General features: G+C 38.2%; 1 protein-coding gene across 1 annotated transcript in view; it reads right to left on the bottom strand.

Moving 5' to 3' along the window:
• Nucleotides 1–21,279, bottom strand: part of AMTN (amelotin) — a 58,606-nt gene extending 37,327 nt beyond the window's left edge. Inside the window, exons 1-7 of the mRNA XM_070790744.1 lie at nucleotides 21,216–21,279; nucleotides 18,720–18,806; nucleotides 17,676–17,741; nucleotides 16,475–16,564; nucleotides 13,033–13,068; nucleotides 11,339–11,365; nucleotides 8,889–9,213 (exon numbers count right to left, since the gene is read on the bottom strand). Coding sequence (XP_070646845.1) covers nucleotides 8,889–9,213; nucleotides 11,339–11,365; nucleotides 13,033–13,068; nucleotides 16,475–16,564; nucleotides 17,676–17,741; nucleotides 18,720–18,806; nucleotides 21,216–21,269 — 685 coding nt within the window. The 5' untranslated portion in view covers nucleotides 21,270–21,279. The remainder of the gene's footprint in view (nucleotides 1–8,888; nucleotides 9,214–11,338; nucleotides 11,366–13,032; nucleotides 13,069–16,474; nucleotides 16,565–17,675; nucleotides 17,742–18,719; nucleotides 18,807–21,215) is intronic.
• Nucleotides 21,280–27,927: the final 6,648 nt, after the last annotated feature.

Here is a 27,927-nt window from a genome sequence, read left to right as displayed (position 1 = left end):
TTCTGTGGGTTTGTCATATATAGCTTTTATTATGTTGAGGTATGTTCCTTCTATTCCTGCTTTCTGCAGAGTTTTTATCATAAATGGATGTTGAATTTTGTCAAAGGCTTTCTCTGCATCTATTGAGATAATCATATGGCTTTTATTTTTCAATTTGTTAATGTGGTGTATTATATTGATTGATTTGTGGATATTGAAGAATCCTTGCATCCCTGGGATAAAACCCACTTGGTCATGGTGTATGATCTTTTTAATGTGTTGTTGGATTCTGATTGCTAGGATTTTATTAAGGATTTTTGCATCTATGTTCATAGGTGATATTGGCCTGTAGTTTTCTTTTTTTGTGGCAACTTTGTCAGGTTTTGGTATTAGGGTGATGGTGGCCTCATAGAATGAGTTTGGAAGTTTACCTTCCTCTGCAATTTTCTTAAAGAGTTTGAGTAGGATAGGTGTCAGCTCTTCTCTAAATTTTTAGTAGCATTCAGCTGTGAAGCCGTCTGGACCTGGGCTTTTATTTGCTGGAAGATTTCTGATTACAGTTTCAATTTCTGTGCTTGTGATGGGTCTGTTAAGATTTTCTATTTCTTCCTCGTTCAGTTTGGGAAAGTTGTACTTTTCTAAGAATTTGTCCATTTCTTCCACGTTGTCCATTTTATTGGCATATAATTGCTGATAGTAGTCTCTTATGATCCTTTGTATTTGTGTGTTGTCTGTTGTGATCTCTCCATTTTCATTTCTAATTTTATTGATTTGATTTTTCTCCCTTTGTTTCTTGATGAGTCTGGCTAATGGTTTGTCAATTTTATTTATCTTTTCAAAGAACTAGCTTTTGGCTTTGTTGATTTTTGCTATGGTCTCATTTATTTCTTTTGCATTTATTTCTGCCCTAATTTTTAATATTTCTTTCCTTCTACTAACCCTGGGGTTCTTAATTTCTTCCTTTTCTAGTTGCTTTAGGTGTAGAGTTAGGTTATTTATTTGACTTTTTTCTTGTTTCTTAAGGTATGCCTGTATTGCTATGAACTTTCCCCTTAGCACTGCTTTTACAGTGTCCCATAGGTTTTGGGTTGTTGTGTTTTCATTTTCATTCGTTTCTATGCATATTTTGATTTAGTTTTTGATTTCTTCTGTGATTTGTTGGTTATTCAGCAGCGTCTTGTTCAGCCTCCATATGTTGGAATTTTTAATATTTTTTTCTCCTTTAACTGAGATCTAATCTTACTGAATTTTGGTCAGAAAAGATGCTTGGAATGATTTCAATTGTTTTGAATTTACCAAGGCTAGATTTATGGCCCAGGATGTGATCTATCCTGGAGAAGGTTCCATGTGTGCTTGAGAAAAAGGTGAAATTCATTGTTTTGGGGTGAAATGTTCTATAGATATCAATTAGGTCTAACTGGTCTATTGTATCATTTAAAGTTTGTGTTTCTTTGTTCATTTTCTGTTTAGTTGATCTATCCATAGGTGTGAGTGGGATATTAAAGTCTCCCGCTATTATTGTGTTATTGTTAATTTCCCCTTTCATACTTGTTAGCATTTGTCTTACATATTGCGTTGCTCCCGTGTTGGGTGCATATATATTTATAATTGTTATATCTTCTTCTTGGATTGATCCTTTGATCATTACGTAGTGTCCTTCTTTGTCTCTTTTTACAGCCTTTGTCTTAAAGTCTATTTTATCTGATATGAGTATTGCTACTCCTGCTTTCTTTTGGTCTCTGTTTGCATGGAATATCTTTTTCCAGCCCTTCTCTTTCAGTCTGTATGTGTCCCCTGTTTTGAGGTGGGTCTCTTGTAGACAACAAATATAGGGGTCTTGTTTTTGTATCTATTCAGCCAGTCTTTGTCTTTTGGTTGGGGCATTCAACCCATTTATATTTAAGGTAATTACTGATAAGTATGATCCCGTTGCCACTTACTTTATTGTATTGGGTTTGAATTTATACACCATTTTTGTGTCTCCTGTCTAGAGAATATCCTTTAGCATTTTTTGGAGAGCTGGTTTGGTGGTGCTGAGTTCTCTCAGCTTTTGCTTGTCTGAGAAGCTTTTGATTTCTCCTTCATATTTGAATGAGATCCTTGCTGAGTACAGTAATCTGGGCTGTAGGTTATTTTGTTTCATCACTTTAAGTATGTCTTGCCATTCCCTCCTGGCCTGAAGAGTTTCTATTGAAAGATCAGCTGTTATCCTTATGGGAATCCCCTTGTGTGTTTGTTGTTTTTCCCTTGCTGCTTTTAATATTTGTTCTTTGTGTTTGATCTTTGTTAATTTGATTAATATGTGTCTTGGGGTGTTTCGCCTTGGGTTTATCCTGTTTGGGACTCTCTGGGTTTCTTGGACTTGGGTGATTATTTCCTTCCCCATTTTAGGGAAGTTTTCAACTATTATCTCCTCAAGTATTTTCTCATGGTCTTTCTTTTTGTCTTCTTCTTCTGGGACCCCTATGAATCAAATGTTGTGGCATTTAATATTGTCCTGGAGGTCTCTGAGATTGTCCTCATTTCTTTTAATTCATTTTTCTTTTATCCTCTCTGATTCATTTATTTCTACCATTCTATCTTCTATTTCACTAATCCTATCTTCTGCCTCCATTATTCTACTATTTGTTGCCTCCAGAGTATTTTTGATCTCATTTATTGCATTATTTATTATATATTGACTCTTTTTTATTTCTTCTAGGTCCTTGTTAAACCTTTCTTACATTTTCTCAATCCTTGCCTCCAGGCTATTTATCTGTGATTCCATTTTTATTTCAAGATTTTGGATCATTTTCACTATCATTATTCAGAATTCTTTATCAGGTAGATTCCCTATCTCTTCCTCTTTTGTTTGGTTTGGTGGGCATTTATCCTGTTCCTTTACCTGCTGGGTACTCCTCTGTTTCTTCATCTTGTTTATATTGCTGAGTTTGGGGTGGCCTTTCTGTATTCTGGCAGTTTGTGGAGTTCTCTTTATTATGGGCTTTCCTCACTGTGGGTGGGGTTGTATCAGTAGCTTGTCAAGGTTTCCTGGTTAGGGAAGCTTGTGTCAGTGTTCTGGTGGGTGGAGCTGGATTTCTTCTCTCTGGAGTGCAATGAAGTGTCTGGTAATGAGTTATGAGATGCCAATGGATTTGGAGTAACTTTGGGCAGCCTGTATATTGAAGCTCAGGGCTGTGTTCCTGTGTTGCTGGAGAATTTGCGTGCTATGTCTTGCTCTGGAACTTGTCGGCCCTTGGGTGGTGCTTGGTTTCAGTGTAGGTATGGAGGCATTTGATGAGCTCCTATCACTTAATGTTCCCTGGAGTCAGGTGTTCTATGATGTTCTCAGGATTTGGACTTAAGCCTCCTGCTTCTGGTTTTCAGTCTTATTTTTACAGTAGTCTCAAGACTTCTCCTTCTATACAGTACCGTTGATAAAACATCTAGGTTAAAAATGAAAAGTTTCTCCACAGTGAGGGACATCCAGAGAGGTTCACAGAGTTACATGGAGAAGAGAAGAGGGAGGAGGGAGTTAGAGGTGACCCGAATGAGATGAGGTGGAATCAAAAGAGGAGAGAGCAAGCTAGCCAGTAATCACTTCCTTATGTGTGCTCCATAGTCTGGCCACTCAGAGATGTTCATGGAATTATACAGAGAAGAGAAGAGGGAGGAAGGAGACAGAGGTGGCCAGGAGGATAAAAGGAGGGAATGAAAAGGAGAGAGACAGATCCAGCCAGGTCCCTAAGTGTCCTCCACCTGTCTGGAATACACAGAGATTCAGAGAGTTGGGTAGAGAAGAGAAGAGGGAGGGAGGAGACAGAGGCGACCTAGTGGAAAGAAAGGAGAGTCCAAAGGGGGAGAGAGCAGTCAAGCCAGTAATCTCACTCCCAAATAAAAATAGATACTGAAGAGTGGGTTTTTAAAGGTACAAAATTGATAACAAATACCAAAAAGCAAAGATTAAAATTCTAGAGTAGAGGTTGGATTTTCAAAAATACAATATTAAAGAAAAGAAGAAGAAAAAAAAACAAAAGTCACAAAAGTTATTTAAAAAATATATATATGAAGTTTGCTTTAAAAAACAGTCTTTTTTTTTGAAAAGTAATAGTAGGTTATAAAAATGAAAATTAAAGGAGTAATAGAGGACTTAAAAATTAAAAATTAAAGAAAAAATAAAAGAAAAAAAGAATGAAAAAAAAGAAAAGAATGATAGTAAAAATAGTAAAAATATATCTAGGACTTTCTCTGGTATTGTTGTGGGCAGTGTGGGATCAATTCATTTTCTGATCGTTTCTTGGTCTGGCTTATATTTCTCAAGATCTATAGGCCCCTTCCCATGTAGTTGGTACTAACTACAGGGTTTTAATCTATTGCACCTGTCACTTCCAAGGCAGTTTCCTCGGTTTTAGCTTCTGTTTGTTGGTCTCTTCAGTGTCTGATTTCCGCCCTGACACAAAGGGGCGGTGGTGGACACTTTTTTAGGCTCACTTGTTCAGTCGCGCTGTGGGGAGGGAGGGACGCTGCAAACAAATAACACTGGCGTGTGCTCGCAGTGTCTCAGCCATACTGGGCCTGCCCACGCTCACGGTGCGTGCACCCTCCCTGCCCACACTGCTCAGGCTCTAGGTTGCTCCGCCGGGAACCCTCCAAGGCCGGCCCTGGGCTGCATGCACCTCTAAGCCGCTCAGGTTCAGGCACTCAGGTAGTCCTCAGAGGCGCAGACTCCGTTGGGCCTGCGTTTTGTGCCCTTCCCAGCTCCGAGCAGCTCAGGTGATGAGGTGTTTGGGGAGCGCAGTCACTGTGACTTATGGCCTCTCCTGTCCCTGCCGCTCGGTTTTCTGGGTGTACAACTGGTGCACCTTCTCAGGTGGATGACTGTCCAGAACCCCAAGAAGTCTTAGTAAGCAAAGAAGCCTGCTTGCAGTTTGGTAGATAATGTCTCTCTGGGGCTGTGATTGCCCTCTTCTGGCTCTGGCTGCCTGTCACCGGAGGGGGGTGGTCTGCAGCCGGCTAGTTCTGTTCTGCCCTTTGTTCTGTGCGCGGGCCTGGTGGTGTCTTAGGGCTTTTCGCGTGGTAGCTATCCCACAGTCTGGTTTGCTAGCCCAAAGTAGCTTGCTCTGATTACTCTCGGGGGCATTCAGGCCTGATCCTTACTCTAAGCAATACAACCCACGCCTCCCTGCCCAGCCCCCGCTTGCTAGTGGCTGGTGCAGGCGTCTGCGCTGCTTCTCCACTGGGGGAGTTACCGTTGGGCTCGTAATCTGTGGGTTTTAATTATTTACTTATTTTTCCTCCTATTATGTTGCCCTCTGTGCTTCTAAGGCTCAGCACAGACTCGGCAGTAAGAGTGTTTCCTGGTGTTTGGAAACCTCTCTTTTTAATGCTCCCTTCCTGGGACAGAGCTCTGTCCTTACCTCTTTTGTCTCTTTTTTTGGTCTTTTATATTTTTCCTACCTCCTTTAGAAGACAGTGGGCTGCTTTTCTGGGTGCCTGGTGTCCTCTGCTGGCATTCAGAAGTTGTTTTGTGGATTTTACTCAGCGTTTAAATGTTCTTTTGATGAATTTGTGGGGGAGAAAGTGGTCTCCCCATCCTATTCCTCCGCCGTTTTAGGACCACCTCCCATTTGTATTTTTAAAATTTTTTTATTTTTTAATCGAAGGGTAATTGCTTTATGGAATTTTGTTGTTTTCTTCAAACATTTGTATCATTGTTTAAAAAGATTCCACATGTAAGTGATATCATCTATTTGTCTTTCTGTCTGACTTCACTTAATATGATAATTTCTAGGTCTGTCCATGTTGTTGCAAATGGCATTATTTTATTCTTTTTATGGCTGAGTAGTATTCTATTGTTTATACATACCACATCTTTTTTATCTGTTTATGGACATTTGAATTGCTTCCACGTATTGCTATTGTAAATAGTGCTGCAGTGAATATTAGGTGCACGCATCTTTTAGGATTATGGTCTTCTCCAGATATATGCCCAGGAATAGGATTGCCAGATGATATGGTAGTTCTAGTTTTAGTTTTTTAAGCAACCTCCATACTGTTCTCCATAGTGGCTGTACCAATTTACATTCCCATCAACAATGTAGGAGGTTTCCCTTTTCTCCACATCCTTTCTAGCACTTTATTATTTGTAGACTTTTTGAAGATGGCAGTTCTGACTGGTGTGAGGTGATACCTCATTGTAATTTTGATTTGCATTTCTCTAATGATTAGCAATGTTGAGAATCTTTTCATGTGCTTTTTGACCATCTGTATGTCTTTGGAGAAATGTCTACTTAGATCTTCTACCTGTTTTTTGATTGGGTAGCTTGTTTTTTTGATACTTAGCTGTATGAGCTGTTTGTGTATTTTGGAGATTAATCCCTTTTTGGTTGCTTTGTTTGCAAATATTTTCTCTCTTTTTGTGGAATGTCTTTTATTTTTTTATGAGTTCTTTTACTTTGTAAAACTTTTAATTTAATTAGGTTCCATTTGTTTATTTTTGTTTTTATTTTCATTACTCTAGGAGGTGGATGGGAGAAGGAAATGGCAACCCATTCCAGTGCTCTTGCCTGGAGAATCCCAGGGACAGGGGAGCCTCGTGAGCTGCTGTCTCTGGGGTTGCACAGAGTCCGACATGACTGAAGTGACTTAGCAGCAGCAGCAGCAGCAGCAGCAGGAGGTGGATAAAAAAAGATATTCTGCAATTTATATCAAAGAGTGTTCTATGTTTTCTCTGAAAGTTTTATAGTATCTGGTTTTACACTTAGGCCTTTTTAAAAAAAATATTTATTTTTATTTACTTATTTATTTTGGCTGCATTGGGTCTTCGTTGCTGCGTGTGGGCTACTCTTTAGCTGCGGTGCTTGGGCTTCTCATTGCTGTGGCTTCTCTTGTTGGGGAGCACAGGCTCTAGGGAGCACGGGTTTCCATATATGCAGCATGTGGGCTCAGTAGCTGTGGCTCCCAGGCTCTAGAGCACAGGCTCAGTAGTTGTGGCGCATAGGCTCAGTTGCCCTGCGGCATGTGGAATCTTCCCAGACCAGGGATTGAACCTGTGACCTCTGCATTGGCAGGCGGACTCTCAACCTCTGGACCACCAGGGAAGCCCTACACTTAGGTCTTTAATTCATTTTGAGTTTATATTTGTATATGGTGTTAGAGAATGTTCTAATTTCATTCTTCTACATGTAGCTGTCCAGTTTCTCCAGTACCGCTTGTTGAAGAGATGTTTCTTCATTGTATATTCCTGCCTCCTTTGTTTTAGATTAATTGGCCATAAGTGTATGGGTTATTTCTGGCCTTTCTATCCATTCTATTGATCTATGTATCTGTTTTTGTTCCACTGTCATCTGTTTTTATTACTGTAGCTTTGTAGTATCATCTGAAGTCAGGAAGCATGATTCCTCCAGCTCTTTAGCAGATATTTTATCAGTGTCATTCCTCAATATCAGACATAACAAATTAAACATTAAATGCCATAATCACTAGCTCTGTATTATAAGCAACTTGAGGACAGATAATATGACTTATAATTCTTGGCTTCCACTGCCTATTTTAGATGCACGTGTAATTTTCTTTGCTTTGCAATTAATTTGCTTATTGAAAATTAAATTTGTGGCTCTTCTGGGAAAGAGTGAGTCATAAGGTGATTTTAAGAAGATTAGAACTTGTTCTTACATGACTTGGTGTCCACTCCCATGACTGCTGCGTTTCCTGCTTCCAAAGACAGTCTAGACAAGAATATCATCTAAGTGTCTGAGGTAATGCAGTTTCTGAAATGGTCAGACTTGTTTTCACTCCCACAGAGAAGACAAAGAGTCAGTTTAAAAGTATATTTTTAATATACATATCTTCTGGGTCCAAGGTGGCATAATATTATATTTGAAAGACACATTTATGCATTTCATTAGTATTTTTTTCAGAAGTCAGTATTCTCCAGGAAGTATATATTTTCTGAAATTTCAAGAAAAATGTTAAAATAAGCTAAGAATTAATTTCTTCTGATACTGTCCAGTATGTCTTAATCTATTCAATAATATGACCAATGAAAAAGATTCTCATGTGTCAACACATTTGAGATGGTTCAGTTGAAAAAAATTGAGACAGCTTACTGAATTCCTGGAAGAAAAAAAACCTCTTTTTAAATGTAGGTATAAGCATGTTACATTTAAATATTTTTACTTGAGATGAAAATTTCTTGGGGTGAGAGTATCAGTAACAAATCATTCTTTTGTCTCTTTGGATATTTGGAACATTTGGGTCTATACATCCTCACAGATTAAATGATTATCTGTTTGTTAATGCTAGGAGAGCTTATTTCTTACAACATTTCTTAAGTTTCATCTGAAGGGAATGGCACGTGAGTTCATCTATTGTGCTAACTCTAGTCTATTACTAAGAGCAGCTTGCCACCTTACGTTAGGAAGGTCCTGGGTCTCATCCGTGATGAGTGAGTGGGAAAGAGTATCTTGATTGATTAACTGTGTCCTGTGTGTGTTTGAGGGGGTGTATGGGGGATGGGAAAGGGAGTGCACCATCTAGTTTCAAATATTTTCAGCCCTGACCCAACATGGAAAGTATATTATGTCAGCAATTAAATGTTTTCTTTTGGGGTATATTCAATAGGAAGCCCAAGAATAATGGAGTTGGTAGTCTATCCCTTCTCCAGTGTATCTTCCCGACCCAGGAATCAAACCGGGGTCTCCTGCATTGCAGGTGGATTCTTTATCAACTGAGCTATCAGGGAAGCCCCAGTATGGATAGTAATCCTGGAAAAATATTCCCTTATTGCTGGAATCAAACGTGAGTGAATAAAGGGGCTCCCTGATATTATTAGGATCTGTATTTGTCAAGGCAAGACAAAGAACCCTTCTCTCTCACTCCACAGATGATGTTCATGGCCCTGGGGTGTCCTCCTGGCTTGGAGAACCTACCTTTGGGTGATCCTGTGGGGGTTTCCTCCGTGGTTGGCCTGCCCCTCTGGATGCCAGCAGGTGTGGTTGATGCAAAGTCATCATCTGTGCCACTAGGGGTTGAGAAGGGGTCCTCTGGGGTTCCCTGGGCGGCAGGATTTGCTCCTGCTTGTCCTGCAGGAAGGATTCCATTCTGGGCATCTGGATTAGCCTGACTGGTGGGCAGGATGGCTCCAGGGAACAAGGGATGGAAGATAAGGCCTGTTAAGATTTGAGAGGTCCCTTGCTGGAATGAGAGAAGGAAATAGAAGACAAAGTCAAAAGAACACATTTTAAGGCTGGTCAACTAGCCTTTTCTTCTTTGAGAGCAGCAAGTTTGAGTAGGATGCACAGATGAAGAGGGTAGAGTCAGCAAAAACGGTAAAGATTGGGCATTCCTTAGAGAAAATGGCCCCCTAGCCTGAGCCAAGTCTGATGCTGGTTTCATTACTAAGGATCCTTGCTATGCTCCATTTTTCCCAGAAAGGGAAAGCAAGAATCAAGTCAGTCACAGGAAAAGGAACAATGCATCACTTATTCACATAAATTGTATCTGGAAGTAGAACTAAGACAGAAACTCCATACAATTGCAGCAGGCTATATTTCTCTTATTGACCTAAACCACAGTCTCTCCTTTGCCCAGACTTTTCAAAAAGTAATTTAAGAGATTAAAAATCAATGGAAAAATGAAGTCAAGTAGATTAATCAATTCTTATCTCATGACTTTTATGCTTTCTTTTGATATATTTTTTTCAAGGGCATTGGAATATTCAGTCAAGAACATTTCTTTTGGCAATTCAGCCACTGGTGTATTCTTTGAGGTTACTCAATGGATCTCCTTTCTAGTGGACTGTCAGTGATTTGCACATTGGTATTGAATGTTGTTGGTACTTAGACCTGTTGTTCTTCCCCTGGGAAAAAATTACCATGAAAAGTTCTTCCTAAGATGAAATACCTGGAAATCAGCTGGTTTTGGAGAGGGCTCAGGCAGAAACCAGTTCTCTGGGACCTCCCAGTTCTGATAGCATTTTCATAGAATAAAAAGGGCTAAGAACTTATAGTTAAGATACAGGTCTGTTTCTTTGAGCATGGTTCTCAATTGTTAGTATACATAAATACCACCTGGAAGGCAGATATATGCATTTTTAACCAGCACTCCAAATTGTCGTGGTTTGATGGTCCAGGACTGATGTTTGGAAAACACTGTCTTAGATTTATGAGGTACTGAAACCAGAATTAGGCTTATGCTGGATGAGAGACAGGAGTAGAGTACGGAAGTTTTCAAACTGGGGGTGGTGACATCCATGCACTTGAAATAAAGAAGATGGTACATCATTAAAAAACAAGGCAAAAATAATAGACTATAAATTACCAGTGCACTCTCTATAATAAGGGTAAATATTGTTTCATAAAATGTGTATATTTTAGCAACATGAAAAATATAACTGTTACTGTGCATTTCACTAAAAAACCTTGAAAACCTCTGGAATAGTGGATAGAAAAATGGTTTTTAATCTAGATCTACTGTTTTATTGACCTTGGCACCTATGTTGCTTAAGTTTTTCTAGCCTCTGTGTCTTTTTATGTTAACTTGTGTTAAAAATCTCTAATTTGTAATCTGGTGAGTATTAAAGTCAATATATGTAAAAAGAAAAATCCACCAAGGTGCTTGTTTTATAGGATCAGGTCCGTAACTGGTAGAAATGGGTGTTCATGTATCAGTGTTGGCAAAACAGCCCCATTATTTGATTTTACTTATGAACAATTAAGCAAATCTCTACCTTCCTTATAATATAAAAATTTAAAAACTATCTTCCCAGATATTTCCTCAACTCTTTACTTTAGTGTCAAGTTTAGATACCGTTAATTCAAATTATTTTTCCCTAAAAATGACTCTGGAGAAATGCATAGAAGTGCCTAGACATAGTACTACGAGTTTTTGGGTTCATCCTTTTAATTATTCATATGTATAGAGCAGATTTCATTTATCATCATAAGATGCTAGAATAAAAATATATTTTTCTACAAGCATTAAACATTTAAGTAAAAAAAAGAATCTTTCCTGAGATAAAGATCAATATGTATATGATTCTAAATCTACATGTATTTCAATAACTTATAACACTAGATTTTAATCAACTTTAAATAAAATTTAAAAATATGCATTGACTTTCTGGATAGACCTGAATCTGACATCAATATGTGGAAAACAAAAGCTAAGTCAAATCAGTGGAGAAGTAGCTGGAGAAGGATGATGGAATCCCTAGCTGGAGAAAAGATAACCTAATGAGAAGACTTATAAAAGGGTTCAGTGTATGACAGCATGTACCAGGTTTAGGGGCTGAGGTCAAAAGTTATATGAGGATAGGAAACAGCATTGTGGTAGTAGTGAAAAGAACTTGAAATACTAGGAATTAATTTTTTTTGTTTACCAGTTCCTCTGAGCTTAGGATAGTACCCTAAAAGGAAAATAATAACACATATTACTAGATAGATTTTAATATATTTGAGGCAATATATATATATATATATATCATAATTTAAAAGCTTAAAATGGTTTTAAAGAGATATATATATTTTTTAATTTTCAGCAATAATTTAAACTGACTTTGAGACTTTTATTACAAAACTCAAGTCAGCACATGGTATTGGACTGCTAACATTTTTTATCTGAGTGATGGGAGGTTTTATGCATTTCAAAAATTACCTATTTTCTATTATTAGATAATATATACACATTAGAGGAAACTTGGAAAATGCAGACAGCCATAAAGAAAAAAAAATAATCCCATCATGCAGAGTTGATATATTTTCTTCCAGATGTTTTTCAAACATTTCTTTTTTACATATTATAGAAGTCACATCATTTACACAATTTGTGTCTTACCTTTTCTTTTAATACTACACAGCAATTCTTTAACCATGTTGCCAACAAATTTTAGCAAATGTACTTTTGAATGGTCACAAGTATTTGCTTTTATGCTGTACAGTTTACATAATAATTTTCCTTCTGTTTAAATTTAAGTTGCATCTAATATACTTCTCTGGGGGCTTCCCAAATGTGCAATGGTAAAAAGTCTGCCTGCCAAAGCAGGAGACCCAAGAGTCGTGGGTTCTTTCCCTGGGTCAGGAAGATCACCTGGAGTAAGAAATGGCAACCACTCCAGTATTGTTGCCTAGAAAATTCCATGGATAGAGGAGCCTGGCAGGCTACAATCCATGGGGTTGTGAAGAGTTGGAAGCGACTAAGTGATGGAGCACACACACAATATTCGTCTTTACTATAAAAATATTTTGATGAATATATTTATAAATAAACCTTTGCTGTATTTCAGATTATTTCCTTGGGATGTGTTCCCTGATGTGGAATTAAGAGTTAGTGTGAATTTTACATTTGATTCTGCTTTTAGAAGTAAAAACTCAAGAGGGAGGGGAAGTATGTAAACTTATAGCTGATTCACGCTGTTGTACAGCAGAAACCAACATGGCATTGTAAAGCAATTATCTTCCAATTAAAAAAAGGAAGAAGGAAAACCTGCCATCTGATGCTCATATTTGATCTTGGCTCTTGGTAATTGTATCAGTGATCTCAAGAATTACCTTTCACAAAGGAAAAATAGAGAGAGAGGAAAGTTTATCATTTTTAGGGAAAAGACATATAGTTAATAAATAAATTTGAGATTAAAAAATCCCCCACACCATCAATTTTTAGATCAGTTAATTAATTAATTCATTCTTTTTTTTTTTGCTTGACAGTGTGGTTTAAAGGATTGACTGGTTGCTTCATCTGTGACATTTACTGTGTGATATAACTGAACAACTAACTGTGAGTGTCGCTAGTTAGTAACTAGCTAGTTAGTAACATCTTCACGTAGGAAATAAAAACTTTGACTATAGAAGATTATTAGAAGCTTAGATGAAATAGCACATAATCAATAAAAAGTGTTTAGGACAGTGCCTGGCACACAGTAAGTGCCCAGTAAATGTTCTTGTTATTATCCTATTTGTAGTGTTCATACAGTGAAAGTAAATAGGAAGCTTGGCAACTATCTGGTGAATTGATACAGAATTAAATATTTCACACTAAGATTATATAAAATAAAATCATATTATAAAATAATCTTACCTGGGCTCCAAAGTGTGCTACAATAACTGGTAACATCTGAAAAAAAAAGAGAAAAATTTAGTAAAAATATACTAAAAGTTAAATTCTGGCAGATGAAGTAAATATTGAAACTTTCAAAATAAGTACACAATATTTATTAAATATATATTCCATTTAATGTATCATCTAAAATCATAGATATTGACTCATGAGAAAGATGGCAATTGGAACTGATTCAGTTTGTGAAAAGAAGATTAGGCCCAGAGAGATTTAGAAACCAGCTTAAGGCGGCACATTTAAAAGGCAGAAGTTAGTAAATTGGATGAAAATAATTTTGTTCTCAAGGTATCTGAAAACTTAAAATTATTCCAAGTAATCATGATGATAAAATGCATGTTTCTTTTACATGGCATCTCAGAAGATACATGAAAACATGTAGTGGATATTTTAAAATAATCAAGATTTGTTAAAGCATATATAGTTAGTCTCACAATGGTTGCCTGGATATTTTGCTATTAAAAGAGGCACAAGCAGGAAATTATGGATGATATTGTTCAACATCCCTGGTCCTAACAGAGTTCTTAGCGCTAAGTGAGAAACACTCTAATGGTCACTGATGACTATGTGAATGGAGTGAATTTGTAGCTGGAAAGCTCTGGGTGAGGTGTTGGTATGCTCTAGCACTCTAAGATCTAACTTTAAGGTTTGTTAGAAAGAATTAGGGTTTTAAGGTTTATTTTTATTTCTATAGAAATCCAGTGTCATAAAACTTATCAAAATGGGACTTTTAATACAACCCAACCTAAAAGATTTGAAAGTCTTATAAAAAGACCTTTATTATTTCTCAAGAAGTTTGTACAGTAATACCCATAATGCCCAAAGATAAAAACTACAAACATTTAGGAAAAAGCCTTACTCTCAGTCAGATCCTTGGCTACTGACCATAAACAAATAGTCTTCAGGGTGGCAATGAAAAAATGGATCAAAGGAAAGGGACAAAGGATTTGGGAGAAAACAAAATGGGAAGTTCTTCTTTAAAGGCAAATTAGAAGGAACAAAAAGATACAAAGAGGAAACCACAGATGTCTAAAAACTATAATGAAAGATAATTAACTAATGTAATACCGATGTAACAGTAAGGAGAGAAGTTGTTAGTTTTTCATACAGAATTTGTTTGAAATAATAGCTAAATGTATTGAATGATTACCATGTGATAGGTACTGTTCTAAGTGTTTTATGTAGATTTACTCACTTAATCCTTCTAACAGCTCTAGTGGTAAAGTTCTAATTAATTCCTATTTTAAATGATGAAGAAAATGAGTCACAGAGGGTTAAGTAACTTAGCCACATAGGGAGTAAGTGGAGAGCCAGGATTTGGCCAGAAGTTGTGTGGTTCTAGAGTTCATTCTTAGCCGCACTGGTCTTGCTTCGCTAATGAGAGCTGTGGACATGTGCCCAGGTTTCCAGCAGGGGATATAAGGTACTCTGCATAGGGAGAGACAGGGTCAGAGCCGCTGCGCCTGCACAGGAGAAGGCGTGTCTGAGGACCCTTGGTGGTGGTATCGCCTAGAGACTGTGAAGAAGCCCCGCAGAGCATGAGGACTGAATTATATTATGGGATGAAGGGGCCATGCATGTCAAATGTCTCTACCGAATCTTTAAGACCATCTGCAGTGCCCACTACTGCCCTGGACTCCAGTGGATATACTCTTTGGGGAATATGAAGATGTACCAAGTCTGACTTTGAGGTTAGAACAGGGCAGCAATTGAAACTGAAACTGGGGGCAGTTGGCAGGTGGACTCTACCAAGGTCACGCAGTAAACAACTCTCTCTAGTCTTTTTCAGAGGATCACTCTAATTATTAAGATATAAATAACAGGAAACACTTGGAGTGAAGGCTCTAATATATCTGTAAGAAATAAGTACTGACTGATCTACGAATATATACATCAGTATTAAAAAAGAAATGTAACAGTTACATTACAGAATTTTACAAATATGAGTAAATTAAGCAGTATAGTCCTTTGTGTTGTTATCTTGGACAAAAGAAGATACAGGGAAAAGCATTGGTTGAATACGATGTAGAATTTAAATTGAGCAGCTTAAAGTAATTTTATCAATTAAACTCAGCTTTGATTATAATTACTAATTAATGCAAGCTTGCTACTGTAAGTCGGGTGTCCATAGTGGTAGGAAGATAGGATATAGTCATGCTTCACTTTTTGGGAATGTATATTAAAAGTCTTACTTTTTTTAATGTCTTTGGACTCACAAATTCTATTCCTAGTCTTAAGGAAAGAATCACCAATATGGTCAAAGACTTAGTTAAAGGATGTTCACTGTGGTATTATTTATGGAAGTAAAAATTTTGGAAAAAACACAAATTTTTGCAATATGGTGGAATACTAAACAGTCATTGAAAACAATATTATGCTATTCACAATATTATAAGTGAATATTCAAAATATAGGAAAGTCTTTTCAAAATGTATCATGTGAAAAAGTTAGATTATAGAACATTAAATATAGTAAGAACATATTTTCTTTAAAAACTATACTTATATGCACAGAAAAAAGACTGAAAGGTCATGCTCTAGAATGCTGACAGGGTTTAATTCTGACTGGTAGGCTTATGAGTGAATTTTAGTTTTTCCTTTTCTTATCTTTTTTTCTAAATTCTCTGTAATTAACATATAGCATGTATGTAATAATCAAGAAAGCTTCTACAAAAAATCAGACTATGTGGGAATGATAGGGACTGAGGGTATGTGTTAGGGAGAATAAGTTAACAATAACCAATTAGTCATAAAGGATCACTGTATTTTTCTCCAGAGTCATTAAACTATTTAGAGAAATTCCAAGAAGAAAAGTTTGGGCTTTGCAGTTAAAATGCAAGCATTTCTAAAAGAGGCCGTGTCCTAAGTATGTCATTTAAATCTTTGTGTGAGAAGGTTTTGGGGGGTTTTTTCCTAAAAGCAAATAATTATGGGAGAAGAAAAGGAACTAGAGGATTCTCGGGAACTTGAAAGGAGGCATGGAAAAGGGGCACAAAAAGGAGATTAGATTTTCTGGAAATAAGCTTTGTCCATCCCTTATCTTTTCTTTGGAATGATTCTGGTCACTCAGAAAGTCTTTCATAGAAACAGAGCAAGCTGGAGAAGAATCCTGATACCTCTCAATTCCCAGCTTTATTCTTTACTTCTCAATCTTCCCTAGCTCTTCACGCTTCCTGTTACCTGTTACAAGTGTACTCTTGAGAGGCGATGAGGCAGCATGCTCAGTTTTCTGAGTGTGTTTTCATGGAGTTTCAGCAAGAACCAAATTGCCAAAGATGGTCATAAGTTTAATAGGACCTCCCTCTGCAAAGTGTCTGGGTAAAATTTTCAAGAACCTTGAAAATATTCTTTAGGCTTTCACCTGAGGGGAAACGCCAGTGTTAAACTGAGTAAGGCTTTGAACTTACTTGTGGTTGCAGCTGCTGCTGTACCTTCAGTCCCCCCAGGGCCAGTGGGAGGGTCTGTGTACCCGATGGCATCCCTGCTGCAGGATTTAGCTGTAGGGCAATGAGGAAGATTGTGTTGTTTCAATTTGAACATCCAGGATATGAAACTGTATTTACTAGATGTAAAAGGGAGGATTTGCTTTGCAAATCTATAGTAGATGACATTGCATTTGGAATTAAGTATACAAATGAAGTTCAGAGACCTGTTTAGTCTGCTAGTACAAACGTGAAGTCCAGGACTAACTTTTCTCACACTCAGGTTTCCTTTGGCATTTAACCCATTCTCCTGAGGATTACTTAGATGATCTCATACTTGCCTTCCCCTTTTGGCTATGACAGCAATAGTTCTGGGCATTTTCCTGATAGCTTTCTTATGAAGAAAATGAGTTCCTTCATAGATATCCCCATGAAAATTGTGAGGGTCCAAATAAAGTAGCTTGAATATGATCTACTACTACATTTAAATCTGACCACTGGGGAAAAAACCCACTTTAAGCAGGGAAGAAATTTATTAATTATTTTATCCTTAAACTATACAGACATTCTATGAGAAGAATGTAGCTTTTCCCGTCCCTTCTCATTTGCTCTTGTTGTTGGGGTGATAATAGCAGTCATAGTGTTTGGATGTCGTATAGGCTGTGAGGAAGATGTGAAAAAGTGAAAGTGTTAGTCACTCAGTTGTGTCTGACTCTTTGTGATCCCATGGACTGTGGCCTGCCAGGCACCTATGTCCATGGGATTCTCCAGACAAGAATACTGCAGTGGGTATCCATTCCCTTCTCCAGAGGATCTTCCTCAGGAATCAAACCTAGGTCTCCTGCATTGCAGGTAGATTCTGTCTGAGCCACCAGGAAAGCCCCGTGAGGAAGATATGTTGGAGGAATGAGAAGGGGAGCTGAGAGAGGAGGTGAGAACTAAAGAAGTAAAGACTTGAGAATTAGATTAATTCCTTTAGAGATAATCTTAAAGATAAGAAAAATTTTAATGTTGTATTGAATAGTATTCATCTCTCTTTGACTTTTTCTGTCACCTCTCTTTCCGTTTATCTACAGTGAAATGTATGTATGTGTACATCTGTGGATACCCACCCCATATATACACTCAACATGAGGTATTATTTTTATTTAAAAATGGACATTAAAATGATATAAAAGGTACTTACCAGTTGCAAGTTTGACCCCAGTGTGAGCATATGTGTCAAAGGAATTAGACTTAAAGAAGAGAAGACCTGCAGGGCATTGAAATTAATATGTGAGACAAAAAGTTGTCTGGTTTTACAATGCCATCAGTGGTTTATATCCTCAAGTAACATATACTTCTATCACAGGTGGATTTACCATGAAGCTAAAGCTTCAGGGCCTCCCACCAGCATTGCCCCTTCCATGGCCCTTGGAGGTACCCAAGCAATGTGTCAAGTTTAAGGTATTTATCAGCTTAAAAATATGTAATTTACTCATTTATTATCTCATTGTGAATTTTTCACTTTAGTAACTAATTTTGCATATCTAGTTTTGTATTCTTTTTTAAGGAAAGTCCTCCTAGCTTCAAGTTCCTTAAGACAGAAGGTTGGCTAGTGACTTGAGTATTGTCTAATGTCCATAGACCAAAATGAAAACTTTATTCTGGTGTTACTGTACCATTTTCACAAAGTCTAGATGTAGGTAAGAAGAGGTCTTTTTGAACAGAGGGAGGATGGGAAGAAGGGGGAGGGTAGCTAGGAGACCATTCAGTTTTCAAAAGTATTTAAATATGCTTCAATGACAGATTTTACAGTAACACATCAGTTCATCAACAATAATAGTTAAAACCACTAGGAAATCTGCAACTGTTTTTATGGATTACCTCTTAATCCCTGTAGGTTCTGGCAAGTACCGTATTTGCTTAATTCACAGTTCTTCAAAGGCATAGATGACCAAGCTTTTTCAATAGGTGTAGCTATTGCGTTTCAGAATTGACTAGATTTGGTTGCTGAACCAAATTATTACTCAGACAAAAGGAATAGGAATGAATATGTGTTGAAATAATAAGAATGAAATAAGAAATATTAATAAAAAAGGTATGCTTCTTATTTTTATTTCTCCTCAAATAGGGCTTTTCTCTCTCTTGCTCAGTCATGAAACTTTGGGTGAATCTTGACTTTAAATCCGCCAGCCTTAGCATGTTCGCTTTGCTGGTCTCCGTATGTTCAGCATTGTAGGACTCTTACCTGATTTGGCTGCTGTGGGTTTAGCAGTGTTGCCTGATCTGGAACAAGCTTGGTAGGAGGAAGCACCAAAGCAGGGTTGAGCTGCATCTGTGATAACAAATATTTGAAGAAGCAGCATCTACCATTTTTCATGTGTGTTCACAAGTCTTTTTCAGTTGGCCTTGAGTCTGAACTTAAAGAAAGCTAGCAGAATACCAAATGAAGAGACCTTATATACACACACTGGACCTGTCATGACCCAGCTCTCCCTCCCCCATATTGACTGGGAACAAGACAAAGAATTATTAAATTATTTGGTAGGATGAAGTTATCCAGTAGGGAGCATTCCTCCAGCTCAGGCTTGAGACACCAGACCTCAGAGTAAAGAAACTTATGTCAGGTGATCTGTAAAAAACTGAAAGAAGACTAAGGTTTAGAAAGAGAATGAACAAGGAGATTTTAAAAATTCTCTTCTCCTGGATGACCTGTTTTAAGACAGAAACAATATAACTTCCAGCTTTACCCATTCCTGACTGAAAGTCATGCCAAGGTTGAATCTTAAAGGAAAACTAAATTTAAACCTCTTATAGAATATTTCACCCCCACCTAGGGGTAGGAGCAAGGAAAAAAAAATTTAATGAATATTGTAGAGGTATAATTTCAACTTAAAAATGGTTTGAGGTCTTGTATCCATTTATTTCCAGGAGGTAATAAGTTTACCCAAAATGCAAAAATCTGCCTTTAGCCCCTGTGTGTTTTGAAACAGTTTTAACTCCCTGGAACATTTTGTGCATGACAGGAGAGGCAGCTGTAGAAAGGGAAAGTGCCAGACCAGGAAGGGTGCTGTGGGGAGGGACAGAGGGTGAGTAGGGCCCATGCTACCTCAGAACCTCACTGCCACCTGTTCCCTCTGCCTGGAACGCTCTTTCCCCAGACATTGGCTCACTCCCTCACCTGCTTGAGTTCACCTTCTTTTTGAGGCTTACCCTGACCACTCTCCCAAACATCCAAGTGTTCCAGCTCCAATGTATGCTCATATTTCCAAACTTTTGATCTACTGAAGCAATTGCTAGGCTACATTAAGTGTTCATATTTGCAAATCTATTCATTTCATATACCTTTATGATAATTCAACAAATTCATTTACAAGTAATTGAAAAAAAACCTTGCCCTTGTGTCCCGAGTTTTTATTTGATAAATCCTACTATGATACCTAATAGGCATTTTAATGTTACTTCTCACACTTCCTACACCTCTGATTCTTGCTGCTCTCCCAGTCTGCATGAATCTGTACACTACTCCTTGGTCCACCTTGAATGATAGCTATGCTTCTAGAAAGTTTTGTCTTGAGTTTTCACAAACTATATGGTAATTTAAATTTACAAGAGATACCCAACTTAGAACAACCTTTTGGCAAATTTATTCAGAGAAGTGCAAAAATCCACATTAAAAAAATTAACTTCCTAATTTACCTTGTTTAAAGATTAAATTTTTGCAGGAGACTTCTTTAAAGAATGACAAATGTGTGTTTGGAATGAAATAAGAAGGAGGTTTGTTTTTTATGTTTGTTCCATCCCCTCCATGAAGATCACCCTGTTCATCTCCTTCATAGAACTAATCATGGTTACAATTTATAATTTATCATTAAAAATAGCCCTCATAAACACCATGAAGGATTATGTCTTTTTTTTTCTCTCACCATTCTATCTTTAACAACTAGCACATTATTTGGTATATAGAGAGTTTTCAATAAATATTTGTTGATTGCATGGATGAGTAAGCAAGTATTAAGTGAGCTTGAAGCCTAATTGAGAATGTTATTTTTGTTCTGCTAATTCATAGTAAATATCCTTAATTTTTTTCCTCATTGTCCACACTGAAGCATCTCAAACAAAAGGAAATTTATGTAGCAATCCAAACCACTCATATTATGTCTATAAAATATTGGAGGATAGTTGAATACACGTTTGAATACTAGGTTCTCTTTTTGTTAAGCCTGTTATATGTGAACTTATTTTGTGATGAAATGTTCTAAGTAAAAAATATTATTTGCCTTCTAATATCCTCTTGTTATTGCACAATTTGGTAGACTTTTTAGAGTTTTTATAATTTAGATGTTTTGTGTTTCCAATTAGAAAACTCAGAAAATGTAGTTTACATCTTTAATCATGAAAAAATAATTAGTTGGCAAGAAAATCTTAACTTCTTTTTGGAAGTAAAATAATTAGCCATTTGAGCAGACATAATCCACCGCATCCCTTTTTCTCTTAATTTCTGCCCTATTGCTCTGTCAAAAATAATCAAAATTCTACCATGATAAAGTGGATACAATGTAAGTACGTTGGAATATACACTAATACTTCATTAGCTTATCATCTTTCAGCTTGGGAAATAAAAACAGGAAACTAAGGGAATGGGTCACAAACAGAGAAGTTTTGGCAGAGAGGGAGAGAGAGGTCTACCGTTAGAGATGCAGTTAAGGCTGGGTGGTGCATAAAATAAACAGGGTGTACTTACCGGTAATGACAGCGTTGATCCTAGAAGACAAAACAGTAGAATCGCAGCCTTCATGTTCAAATTGCTACCTGAATCAACAAAGCAATGTTATTCTTTCACTCTGTTTTTTTCTTTTTTGAGACAAAGTGGTACGTGAAAAAAATGAGTGGTCTCTTTGAAACGTGGTCAGTTCTGTTACCTTTCTCTTCACTAGGCAAAATGTACAGGTGAGGTGATTTCTCTAGTCTGTATGCTGAAAATTTTTACCCTTAGGTGAGCTATGAGTGTGTAGGAAGAATTTAAATTTGACTCCAGGAGGCTGGCAACTGAGGGGCCAATCAGGACTTAGCTGTCTGTGAAGTCATTTGGTTTCTTTCATTTCCCAACACTTCATTAGGTGCGTTATTAGCTGCAGACATCATATTACCCAATGTCTGCCATTTGAATAGAGGGTATTTCAGGAAGACATGCCTTGTATAATTAAAAGTGCAGACAGTAAAAAGTTACAATCTTTCTTCACTTCCATCTCCTTCCCAAATGACTTCCCAGAGTACCTGTTTTATCATGTGTACATGGGCACATAAATCAAACATCAAAATATAGCTGCCTATGTTAAAAAATAAGAACTATTATGTATATTTCTCTGCAATTTACTTTGTTTTGCTTTATAAATAATCAGCAACCTATTTGTCAGTAGGTGTAGATTTATTTCATTTATTTAATGGCTGTATTATATTCCATTTCCTTTTGGTGCACAGTTAATCCATTTTCATTTTAGTTTGTAATTATAAAAGTGGCACAGTCAGCATCCTTATAAATTTTTTTCACACAAGTGGGAGTATTTTTTGTAAATATTTTTCTTATAAGTACTGTACTAAAGGATATGTATGTTTAAAATTTCAATAAGGGGGGAAATGGCCAGATTGCCTCCAGAAGCATTGAATGGTGTACTTTATTTTAAATGGGGGAAAAGCTACAGTAATCTAGGCAAAATGCAGGGGTCCACTGAGGTTTCTTTCACAAACAGAACAATGAAGTGCTCACCATAGGCTTTCAGGGCCCTGGGCTTTACTGGGAGTTTTCTTTAGCCTTATGTGTAAGGAGGGAGGTATGCAAATTCTTAGTCCAAATCAAAAGTAAATCTGTGTCATGCTAGGGTTTCACTTGGAATGCCATCTTAGAGTTGGCTAGTTTTAGGGTATAGAATGGGCTTCCCAGGTGGCACTAGCGGTAAAGTGGTAAAGCACATTGGTAAAGTGCTTGCCAATGCAGGAGACATAGGAGATGTGGGTTCGATCGCTGGGTTGGGAAGATCCCTTGGAGGAGGGTATGAAAACGACCCATTCCAATATTCTTGCCTGAAGAATCCCATGGACAGAGGAGCCTGGCAGGCCTCAGACCATCGGGTCGCAGAGTTGGATATGACTGAAGCGACTTAGCACACATGCTCACAAACTATAGAATGTCTGAGACAATGAGTTGTTTCCCAAAGCTTTTCTATAGCTATTCATTGCACAGTCAACTTTCATTACAGTCAGGTACGAATAGGGGACACACAAAGGTTAACCAGTATACCCTTGGTAAGTGTAATAATGTATGTGTGTGTTCTCACTTGCGTCTGACACTTTTTGTGACCCCATGGACTGTAGCCCGCCAGGTTTCTCTGTCCATGGACTTTTTCAAGTATGAATACTAGAATGGGTTGTCATTTCTTACTCCAAGGGATCTTCCCGACCCAGGGATCAAAGTTGCTTTTCTTGGGTCTCTGGGCATTGGCAGATGGATTCTTTACCACTGCACCACCCGAGAAGCAGTAAGTGTAATCCTAGGAGTATCACAGGTATGGAGGGGAGCTTGGTTAATTTGTTGGGGGCAGGAGGGCAGAGAGGGCTTACTAGAGGAGGTGACTTATGAGCTGGTTTTGAAGAATAGAAAGGATTCATTCATTGTGAATGCAAGGAGAGCATCCAGGCAGAACAAGTTTTTATAGATGGAGGACAAATGTTATTGCTCCTTATCACAGGAACAAAATGAGGTGAGGGCAGCGGTGAAAGACAGGGTTGGAGAGATACCTAATTTTAATCACCTGTAGTATTTTTGTTTGTCTGTTTCTCTTAATATTACTTCTTTTGGCTCTCCATCGACATTATCTCCTTCATCTCAATCAGACAGAGCTCCTTCATTATTTCCTGATTTTATGTTGCTCTTGAACTAGATGGAAAGTTCCTGAGCCGTGTCTTGTGATCCTTCAGTGTCTTCTATGTTAATGTCTTTGCAGAGCACCACATGGGTCACTGCATGTTGATGGATAAATTGCAGAGGTATATACTGTCTGATTGGACTTCCCTGGTGGCTCAGGTGGTAAAGCGTCTGTCTACAATGCGGGAGACCTGGGTTCGATCCCTGGGTTGGGAAGATTCCCCTGGAGACGGAAATGGCTATCTACTCCAGTACTACTGCCTGGAAAATCCCTTTGACAGAAGAGCCTGGTAGGTTACAGTCCATGGGGTCGCAAAGAGTCGGACACGACTGAGCGACTTCACTTTCACTTTCATACTGTAGGGCGCTGGAGTGAGGTGGAGTTCAGAGAAGAGACGGGGCTTTAAGTGGATTTGAAGGATACAATTGATGGGACAGTGAAGAGCATGGTAAATGGGGTAATATTAAGAGGGGCACTGACACATAAGGGCTGAGGGATGTACAAGGGAAGAAACAGTATGTTCTCACAGGCTTTCATAGGCACATTTATTCATTCTTTTATTCTGTCAGTTTGTTCTTCTAACCCGTCAACCAGCATACATTCACTCTATGTTCTGCTCAAATTGTTTCAGTTTCTGGGAATAAAACAGGGGCAAAAATCCCTGCCCTTAAGGAGCTTGCCTTTTGTGCTCTGCTATGCTAAGTCACTTCAGTCGTGTCCGACTCTGTGCGACCCCATAGACGGCAGCCCACCAGGCTCCCCCGTCCCTGGGATTCTCCAGGCAAGAACACTGGAGTGGGTTGCCATTTCCTTCTCCAATGCATGCAAGTGAAAAGTGACAGTGAAGTCGCTCAGTCGTGTCCAACTCTTAGCGACCCCATGGATTGCAGCCTAACAGGCTCCTCCGTCCATGGGATTTTCCAAGCAAGAGTACTGGAGTGGGGTGCCATTGCCTTCTCCGTACCTTTTGTGGGCGGACATTAAATATTTGAGCCTCACTGAGTGGGAGGGAGGCTATGACACTGGGGAATCCTTTTTCCTGAGCATTATTTTCAACGAATGTGTAGGGGAAGGGGCTTCCTTAATTTTGTTTTCTTTTTGGAAGAAGTAGAGTTGAATTTTATGCCACTGTTGTTCCTGGGTTTAGGTGAGGAGACTTGGGTTCTGTTGCCAGCCTAGAGTTTGGTGCCAGTGGTTAGCCGATTCAGTTGAATCACTGTGTGACTGTCTGGACATCAGGTGATTCAGGGAACTGACAGTGCATCAGATGCCTGATGTAGACATGTCTCCAACCCCAGGCTATAATGGGACATGCCCTAGCTTGGAAATGAGCAGTTCTTAGTTTTTGGCCAAAATACACGTGGGAAATAAAGAAAGTGGAGTACTTTCTTAGATAAGGAATTTTAACTTCGAAAGCTGATAACTTGCAATAATATAATTATGGAGGTGGGAGTCAAGAAATATGTAATATAAAAGGAGAAAATTACTAAATCTTTCGAAAACTGAGAGACATCAGTAAAAACAGAGAGGTAAACTGAGCAGTTCATAGGTTTTGACCAAAATAAATGTGGGAAATAAAGAAAGCAAAGTACTTTCTTAGACAAGGAATTTTAACTTTGAAAGCTGATACTTGCAATAATATAATTATGGAGGTGGGAGTCAAGAAATAGGTAATATAAAAGGGGAAAATTCCTAAATCTTTTGAAAACTGAGAGACATCAGCAAAAACAGAGAGGTAATTTATTTTTCTTAAATGGCTTAGGCTATCAGGGTTCATCACAGTATTTTGTGAACTACAGGCAACACCTAGCCCTGTAGTTCTAGACATTTCTTGGTATTTCTTATTGGCTTTAGTGTACGTTTCTTTGATTTATGGACACTGTCTCCTCAGGAAAAATGCACAGATGCCCATAAACATAATGTGTATCCACCAACTTCAGGGGTTTCATGGATCTCCTGAGAGCCCCACTGTGCACAACCGCTCTTTTGTTGTGTTCAGTCGCTCAGTTGTGTCCGACTCTTTGTGACCTCGGGACTGTAGCCCACCCAGCTCCCATCTGTCCATGGGATTTCCTAGGCAGGAAAACTGGAGTGGGTTGCCATTTCCTTCTCCAGGGGATCTTCCCGATCCAGGAATCAAACCTGCATCTCCTATATTGACCGGGGTGGGGGATGGTGGTTCTTCACCACTGAGCCACCCTGGAAGCATCCACTCTACTGTGGTAGAATTTTGATTATTTTTGGCAGAGCAACAGGGTGGAAATTAAGAGAAAAAGAGATGCCTTAGATTATGTCTGTTCAAAGTGGTAATTAGTTTACTTCCAAAAAGAAGTTAAGATTTTCTTGCCAACTTTATCACCTGTAACCAATGGCCAAACCACTCTGCCAAGAATTCTGGACATATTTTCCCAATACCCAATCTAAAAAAACATCATGAGATTAGTAATAAACCTATATAGTTTTTTTCCTATCTAATAAAATTTTTTGTGTTTAGTCGCTCACTCATGGATTGTAGCCCACCAGGCTCCTCTGCCCATGGAATTTTCTAGACAAGAATACCAGAGTGGGTTGCCTTTTCTTACTCCAGGGGATCTTCCCAACCCAGGGATCAAACTCACTTCTCTTGCATGGCAGGAGATGTTCTTTACCACTAATGCTACCTGGGAAGTAGAATTTTAGATACACAGAAGGCTGTCCTTCTGGCATTCATTCATCAAAGCACTCCATAGAAAAGTGGCTCTACAGAAGGTTTTTGGGCATATATCCTAATTTTCTGTGGGTAGTACAGGTTTGTGTTTGAGGGTGAGAGCTTGAAAATGAAAATGTTAGATCTGGATGTGGGTTTTGATAGAGGAGCAGGTGAGGAGATATTTCATTTTGATGAGATTGAGTTTGTCCAGGTCTTTTGTTGATTTGTGCACTTGGATAAAATTTGGTGTGATCAGATTTTTTTTTTTTTGGTATAGTCAGTTTTGAGGTGGCTTTCAGCAAGGTTAAGGTTTTAAAGTGTTTCATGAATACCAGATTTTAGAAAATGCTTTGAGAGCTCAGAGTTTGATTGACTATAGTGTTTGATATGAATTTTTGGAGAGCAAGTGCCTGACTGAATAGCTTTTTTAGGAAGTGCTTTGGTCAGGACAGTTCTTTGCCTAACAAACCACTCTTGGATGACTGTATGGTAAGACAACACCTAATTAAACAGCCGTTTTGGGGTGCATTTTAGATGGGTTGGTTCTTTGCTTATTAGTTATTCTTGAATAGTGTTTTTTTACATACAGGTCTTAGATGATCTCTGTTTTCCAACCAGCTGTGGAAAGGGAAACACTTTTTTGATGTTTTTTATAGTTTTTGGAGAGTTTGTTTAGAGGCAGCTATTTTGGATGAGTATTGACTTGTTTTGGGTGAGTCTGTTTGGGGTAGCTCATTGCTGAACAACTTCTTTGGACAAAAGAATTCTCTGCAGATCAGCTTGTCTTGGGTGAATTTGTGTAGAACCAGGTCCTGGTTAAACAGCTGCCTTTTGATAAGCTTTGGATGAGGAAGCTCTTTTCTGATAAGTTGATTTCATATAAACTTGAATAAACATTTGGGGATGAGTTTGTGAATGGTAAACTTTGTTGATTAGCTGGTCTCCAGTGAATTTGTTTAAAGCCAACTCTTGGCTGACCAGTTATTTCTGGATGAGTTTAGATTGGGACTTTTTTTTTTAAAGATTGGTTTTAGAACAAGTTGAATTTTATCAGAGTTTTACTGAGATGAAGCTGGCCTGAAAGCAGGTGAATCAGACTGTGCTCTTTCCTTGGTTCTACTTTTCCTTTGCTGACTTACGAGATTGATCAGTTCAATTCAGTTCAGTCGCTCAGTCATGTCCGACTCTGTGACCCCAAGAACTGCAGCACGCTAGGCCTCCCTGTCCATCACCAACTCCCGGAGTTTATCCAAACTCATGTCCATTAAGTCAGTGATTCCATCCAACCATCTCATCCTCTGTCGTCCCCTTCTCCTCCTGCCCTCAATCTTTCCCAGCATTGGGGTCTTTTCAAATGAGTCAGCTCTTCGCATCAGAGAGGTAAACAAAAAAACGATCACTGTATCTTAGAAGAGAAATAAGCGAGTAAATTGGTGGTAGTGTCTTTATTTGACACTCATTTTACTGGGTGTTCTAATATAGCTTTTATTTGGCTGTATAGTTAAGCTGTATGATTTTCTCGATTGTAGACCCCAGGCTAAATACTCCAGACAACCTCCTGATCATATTTTAAAATCACCAGATGTCAAGGATATCCTTAAGTGTCTATTGTTGGACAATTGTTATCAATTAGTCTAGGTAATTTATGTTAACTATTAGGAGAAACTGTTGATTTGGGGTGGGGAGGAATTTCTTGTCTTGAGGCTCACTTTAGTGGCTAGTTTTACATTGTGTCCTCTTCCCCTTACCCTAAACCCAACTGAGTTCTGGTCTTATAACTAATTATTCAAACACATAGCTGTTGGATATTTACTATTTTTCATACAGTGGTGATGAGCTGGAAG

This window comes from Bos indicus, chromosome 6 (assembly GCF_029378745.1).
Source record: "Bos indicus isolate NIAB-ARS_2022 breed Sahiwal x Tharparkar chromosome 6, NIAB-ARS_B.indTharparkar_mat_pri_1.0, whole genome shotgun sequence".
Taxonomy (NCBI): Eukaryota; Metazoa; Chordata; class Mammalia; order Artiodactyla; family Bovidae; genus Bos; species Bos indicus.
Note: the sequence above shows the minus strand (reverse complement) of the source record. Positions and strands in the feature narration are given on the sequence as shown.